Source organism: Somniosus microcephalus, unplaced genomic scaffold, assembly GCF_052327205.1.
Source record: "Somniosus microcephalus isolate GS21.2 unplaced genomic scaffold, FLI_Smic_1.0 scaffold1258, whole genome shotgun sequence".
Taxonomy (NCBI): domain Eukaryota; kingdom Metazoa; phylum Chordata; class Chondrichthyes; order Squaliformes; family Somniosidae; genus Somniosus; species Somniosus microcephalus.
The window spans coordinates 26,785-34,020 of NW_028226445.1; the positions used below are offsets into that span (position 1 = coordinate 26,785).

The 7,236-nt window shown below is 42.4% G+C and overlaps 1 protein-coding gene across 1 annotated transcript in view; it reads right to left on the bottom strand.

Annotated features, from left to right (window-relative positions):
• LOC147080686 (glutamyl-tRNA(Gln) amidotransferase subunit B, mitochondrial-like) overlaps positions 1-6,314 on the bottom strand; it is a 31,500-nt gene extending 25,186 nt beyond the window's left edge. Inside the window, exons 1-2 of the mRNA XM_085981120.1 lie at positions 2,347-6,314; positions 822-1,011 (exon numbers count right to left, since the gene is read on the bottom strand). Coding sequence (XP_085837246.1) covers positions 822-1,011; positions 2,347-2,378 — 222 coding nt within the window. The 5' untranslated portion in view covers positions 2,379-6,314. The remainder of the gene's footprint in view (positions 1-821; positions 1,012-2,346) is intronic.
• Between the last annotated feature and the right edge of the window lie 922 nt (positions 6,315-7,236).

A 7,236-nucleotide genomic window follows, 5' to 3' on the forward strand; every position in this document is an offset into this window, starting at 1 on the left:
TTTCCCTCCTCCGATTGGCTGCCCATGGCTCACGTGATCCCAGGGGACGCATCGCACTAACTACGTCCCTGGGACACGCAAGCACAGCGTGCCGGGAGTTGGAGCAGGCCCCGGATCGGAATTCCACGGGGCCCTACAGCTCAACTGCCGTCGCGCAAAGTAAGTGCAGGTTGGAGGCTTGCACCCGCGGGAAGCCCCCGACCCGAATTTCTGGGCCTATATCTTTAAGAACCCAAACAATTTAAAAATAGACTTTTATTGCCTTGAATCAATAGGAATTACAAACAATTTAATGGGTTAATATGCAAATCCAAAGCACACCCTTTCACACTGATTGATGAAAGCAAAAGTTCTGCAAACACACAGCTTACTTTTGCAATACTACAGTACATTGAGATATAAATCACTTATGCATAAAACAGAACAGATTGTATCTGCAAATGGAGACCATTTGGTTGAACGTGTTCTACCTGTCCTTAACAATATAACCAGTGAATATGATTTTAAAAAGCATTCCCTTGTTGATTTATTGAGTTTAGAATTTCAATTAAGCTTCATTCCAAAAGTAAACCAAGTTTCTTGTTGACCTCTTCGTCAGTGATCAAGGTACCAGTGAAATTTGGAGAGGACAGTAGTTTCAATTTCATACAAACAGGAGATGGAGTTGCTCGTGTGACTGCCAACTGATGCATCAATTTATATAAAAAGGAAGACAATAACTGACCAAAATTCACAGTGCAGAAATAGTCATGCTTCATATAATACATGCATTTATAAAAGTAATTATACATTGAGTCTCAATATCAAATCCAATTACTCACCACTAATGTGAAGCTGTGCTCAGCAAGAATACCATACTTTTCCACCAGTCTTGTTCTCTTAACATTAGGTAGCTCAGGCAGCTGCTCACGAATATGGTCAATATTCACCACTTGTTGAGGATTCACATTAGAAGGGAGGGTTTCATTGTCATAAATAACCAATGGAGGCAAATTCGGCTCTGGCATAAATCTTAAACATTTAAAAAAATGTTACCAAGTTTAAAGCTGTGGATCAGTTTTCAAGTCTCTTGATTTTAAATAAAATAAATATTTAATGGGAGGCTCACAAAATCAGTCAGTTTTCACAATAGTGTTCATCAATTCCTATAATCAAACATTAAATTTAAACTTATCTGCACATGCGGTTGTATTTTATTAATCTTTCACTGCTCCATGCTCCATATTTAGGAATGTTATGGCATCTAAACAAAATATTTTAGATAATGTGGATGTGCTGGACGGTAAGTTCAACATTTCCAACTTCAAAGCTGGCTGCAAATAATTATGCATTTAATTCTATTTTATTAAATTTAATGTAGACGAAATTTGCTTGCTGGGAAGCAGTCTAATTTTGCAGTAAAATTTTATGTACAGTCAACATTGGCTCAGTGCTCGATTGAGTGCCCGACAGTTCCCACTGCTTTATGTAATCTTCATGTGACACCGTATTCAAAGAATGAACAAAGGAAGCATTTAATAGCCATAACTTTCCCAATACTGCTGCGGTTCAACATATAAAATAAATTATGTACGAACTACCAAACACTCACCAATTGATGAGCTGGACAACAAAGCAATTTGCCAACTTTCAAGTTAATCTCTCAATCACCAGTTCTTTTGGTTTCTATCTTCCCTTTTCTGCTGTATCTGATTCTTTCGTGATTTGTTGCAAAACCTTCCCTATCTCAATGCTTTACCATAGCTAAGTTTTAATGTGCTAGCAGCTTATAACTTTTACTATATTTTTTCAATATTATGATCAGAGTAGACTGATGCCAGCTCTGAAGCAGTCCATATCCCAGACAGTTCCCCCTCCCAGCTGAAAGATACATGGCAATGGAAGTAAATACTAAAGATGAAAAATTAAAAGATTAAAAAAAATAATTTGTTGCTTGGAATTGGATAAGAAATTTAATTTAGAAGAGAACTGGAATATACCAAAGCCATTTTTGGTAATAGACTACACTATTTACAACATCTTTCCTTTTCATATATATGTAAAAGATTATAGTTAAGTACTTGGCCTAAAAGCAAACTTTAAAGTGTCCTTACTAAAATACATAAGTGGACTGTAAATATGCAATAATTCACTATCTGCAACAGACTGTATGCATGATATTATTGGACAGTGGGCTGCAAGGAAAAGTATCAACTCACTTTGAACTGAACAGAGATTGAACTTTTTGGGGATAACAGAGGGAAGTCTTTCTTTCAAATTACCATCACTTGGTCTATAACAATCAGGAAACACTGGCAGTAAACTCAATATTAATTATAAACATTCTCTGCAATTCATTCTAATTACCTGTAGTCTTGCTTTCCCTCTTTGTCTCTCATAGATATGGTCTGCCTGAAAATGATTTAAAAAAAAACTTTTTCTTAGGTAAAAGTGCATATTCTTTTCTAGAACATCTATAACATTCATCTCCATCTCTAAATTCCCCAAAATAAATCTACATGATCCTTTGGTTTACTCATTGCCTAAAAAAACCCAATGATATTCCATGCAAGTTTGGTGGGCCAAAAGGACTTGCTGGTTTGACAGTTTGCATCATTAGTTATGATGGAACTTTCCACTCGATTGATCAGAACAACTAGCCTTTTCCCAATGGCTTAGTGATAAATACACTGTATGGTGTGGTGCTGAACCACAAAGATCACAAGTTCCATCATTGGTCTGTGCTGAGTTAGCAGATCTCAGTGTGGGCATTGTAGGGTAGTACAATCTGCCTTCATTTCCATGGACTGGTGTGGGTGTAAGCTGAAGGACAAGCAGAATTCTGCCTCTCCTGATCACTGGCACCTTCAAATAATAATTTGAGAGGAGAATTGGCAGAGAAAGAGCAGAAAATGAATTTTAAGAAGTGAACCAGCCCAGTTACTTGTACTTTAGAACAGTTTAAATCTGCCTTAATCCATAACTAGCTTCTTGATTAACAGTAACAAAGATGAATTGTGATATGAGGCACCAATGGTAAAGAATGGGAAAGATTCTATATTCTACTATTAAGATTAGCATTAATATAATTTCTCAGCACTATGGGCTATAAATGAAGTCTACTTAATGCTGAGACAGATTTATATCCTGGGGGATAAATAAGTAAATTGCAATTCACATAGTAATAGAAAAGTCAACAATTAAGACTACTCAGCCTATCAAAGTTAGGCCCTCCAGTAGCTTAACTCACCTTATCTAACAGCTACGCGCGTTTTGAAAACTGCTAAAATCTTCTGCTCTACCACCATACCGAGTTGATTATTTCAAACGTTTATATTACCCTTTGAGTAAAGAAGTTCTTTTAATATCAGTTTTAAATTTACGTTCCTCCAAGTTAAATTTATGACCTTTGATCCCACTAGCCTGCTACTTTAAGTAATATTCTGGATTTGCTTCACTGATAATTTGTAATATTTTCATTTTCTCACAACTATCTTATTCCTAGATGGTAGAGCTTGAATCTCTCTATTCTGTTGTGGTAGCGCTTCCAACATTACACTTGTGATGATTCCCTTGTCTGCACGAATCTCCAATGCCTGTACATCTTTTTTGCATCATTGTAACTAGAATTGAACACAGTACTAGCAAGTGTAGTCTAACCAGCACACTGTAGAGCCCCAGCATAATCTCAGCAGAATTGTATACTACTGTTCTATCTATATATCCCAAAATTCTATTAGATTTTTCTAACTGCTATATCACATTGACTAAACTTTGAACATGATGGGCTAGATTTTTGGTGGAGCCGTCAGGCGGGGTTTCAGGCGTGGGGGAGTGGGGAAACCCCGAATTTGGGGGTCCCGACACCATCACGCCTAAAACCCCGCCCCACGTAAGTTTCAGGGGCGGCGGGTACCCGCCCCGCACTGGGACCCGCCGAAACCAGGCGGGAAGGGATTAGTGCCAATTAACTGCCTGTTAACAAGTAGTTAACAGGCAGTTTTTAGCCTAATCCCTATTTTGAGGGGTTTCGTGTGGGTTTCCCGACGGCTCCAAACCATGCCAGGTTAGAGCAGGCGGGCTGTCGGGTTGAAGGAGTTGGAGGGATTGCGATGTCGGCGCTCAGGTGAGTGATGGGTGCATGAGTGCAAAGGTGTGTTTGGTGTGTCTAAAGTGTGTAAAGAACTTTTACTTACCTGTACTTACCTTAGCAGCCTTTCTTCCTGTAGCCGTCGGGAGCGCATCACTCAGCCGGAACTGAAAGCTGAATGGCTGCGATGTCAAAAGTGACAGCCTTCAGCTTTGAGTGCCGGTGAGAGTTCTAACTGAGTCTGTGCAGAATGACTCAGCTTAGAACTCAGAACTCTTGACAGATGAAATTTCAGTCTGTGACGTCGCCTGTTGCCGGGTGGCCCTTAATTGGCCTGCTGAGCCCGCTGGGCGGGCTCAACAAGGTCAATCAAGGGAAAATCGCGCGGATTGGCCGGACGTCGAAGTAGGCGGGTCAAAAACCCGAAAAGGGGAAGTCCCGCCTTCTTCCCGACAGGTTCGGGAAAATCTACCCCGATGAGTCTACTATTCCAACCAGATCCCTTTTCTGCCAATTCTATTCCATTCATTATTGCGACAAAATAGTGTGTTTTGCCTGTGGTGTATATCTGTTATGTCTTTTCTTTATGGTATTTTCAGGATTCACTTAAATAAGTAAACCACTCAGAGTGCTGCATTTTATTATGCCAATGTATCCATCCCCAGAGAAAAACCGACTGGGGTGAGGCTAGTTGGCTTTACTGTGTCAATACTGGTTATTTACAAAGCCCTTTGGGTTGATCCACCAGAAGTGCTACCTGATGACTGCTTGCTTTGTTCTGTGAATGATCAATTACATCAAAATACATTTTGTAGTAAGGTGATAAGTTATGTTTAACACCTATTACGAGCAATTTACTGACACTGCAGGGGGTAGTCTCTGTGATTAGCAGCTTTAGTTGATTTTGAGAAATTTATTTGATTTTCATTTTTCCTGTTCAATCTTCAAAGGAGATGGAAAGGATATATTGGACAACCTTCTAACAAATCTTTAGGTGCCATCAAGACACACTGTGGGTTTGACAAAACCCCACATATATATTATGTTGAGATCGTTGATCTGGATCTAGAAATATTTACAGGATTAGCAAAGGGTTGCGTCATTTGTTATTTTTGTACCGAGGAGGTATAAATAAAGTTCTATAAACTATTGTAACCTTCTGTATCATCACTAGCTACATATTATCTGTTACTTTTAATAAAGCTGCTTTGCAGTTTATAACCTATACCATGGTCCAACTGCATACTTATCTTTTGCTTTCTGAACTCTAGGTGGTCAAAAGTACAAAGTCAAAAGTATGAAATATTACTAATATGGGTTCCTATTCAATCCCTGGGATCACTATAGAATCATAGAATGGTTACAGCATGGAAGGCGGCCATTCGGCACATCGAGCCTGTGCCGGCTCTCTGCAAGAGCACTTCAGCTAGTTCCACTCCCTCGCCCTTTCCCCGTAGCCCTACAAATGTTTTTCCTTCAGGTATTTATCCAACTCTCTTTTGAAAGCCGTGATTGAGTCTGCCTCCACCACCCTTTCAGGCATTGCACTCCAGATCCTAACCACTCGCTGCGTAAAAAAGCTTTTCCTCATCTCGCCTTTGGTTCCTCTGCCAATCACCTTAAATCGGTGTCCTCTGGTTCTCGACCCATCTGCCAATGGGAAGTTTCTCTCTATCTACTCAGTCCAGACCCCTCATGATTTTGAACAGCTCTATCAAATCTCCTCTGCTCTAAGGAGAACAACCCCAGCTTCTCCAGTCTATCCACGTAACTGAAGTCCCTCATCCCTGGAATCATTCCCTTAAATCTTTTCTGCACCATCTTTAAGGCCTTCACGTCCTTTCTAAAGTGCGATGTCCAGAATTGGACGCAATACTCCAGTTGAGGCCGAACCAGTGTTTTATAAAGGTTCATCATAATTTCCAAGCTTTTGTACTCTGTGCCTCTATTCATGAAGCCCAGGATCCCATTAACTTTTTAACTGCTTTCTCAACCTGCCCTGCCACCTTCAACGATTTGTGCATATATCCCTAGTTCTCTCTGTTCATGCACCCCCTTTAGGATTGTACCCTTTGATGCGCCATCAATTACTCAAAAGACTGAGGTTGAGCGAGTAACAACCAGGCTTTTATTAACTAAAGAATGAAGGTCTTGTCTCGAGTGGTCGACCCGTCCAGAATACTAAGGGACTGGGAGGTAGTCACTTATATACCTGGAATAGTGGGAGGAGTCAGCCGAGGCATGTCCAGACCTGTACCTAGTGGAATACACATACAGACACAGACAGGTATGACAGTGGTTTACCACATTCACCCCTTGTTTAAAAATGAGTCCGGCGGGGTGAAGTGTATTTAAAAGTTCGTGTATTGGAGTCTCTCCGGAGGTCTTGTCTGCCGCTGTGATCGACGTGGCGACGGCAGGGGTGGTGGAGCTTCCGGCGTCGCGTCCCGTGTAGGCTGGGGCCCTGGAGTGTAGTCCTCGTGGGTGACGGGCTCAGACGTGCCGGCTGCTGGGGTTGGATATCGGGTCGTGGGGGGGGGGGGTGGTAATGGGTAGTGGGTTACAGCGGTCCCCGAGGGTGCGAGGTCTCGTATGGAGACTGTGTCCTCCCGCCCGTCCGGGTACGCAATGTAAGCGTACTGGGGGTTGGTGTGGAGGAGGTCGACCCTCTCGACCAGGGGGTCCGTTTTATTGGCCCTCACGTGTCTTCTCAGTAGTACCGGCCCTGGGGACGTCAGCCATGGCGGTAACGATGTCCCCGATGTGGACTTCCTTGGGAAGACAAACATTTTCTCGTGAGGGGTGGCATTGGTGGCAGTGCAGAGAAGTGACCGAATCGAGTGGAGCGCGTCGGGGAGCACCTCCTGCCAGCGGGAGGTCGGAAGGCCCCTAGACTTTAAGGCTAGTAGGGCGGCCTTCCAAACAGTTGCATTCTCTCTTTCCACCTGTCCGTTCCCCCGGGGGTTGTAACTGGTGGTCCTGCTTGTGGCTATACCCCTAGCGAGCAGGTACTGGCGGAGTTCGTCGCTCATAAACGATGAGCCCCGGTCGCTATGGATATAGCTGGGGAAACCGAACAGGGTGAAGAGGCTGTTCAGAGATTTAATGACCGTGGCACTGGTCATGTCCGGGCAGGGGATAGCGAACGGGAACCGGGAGTACTCGTC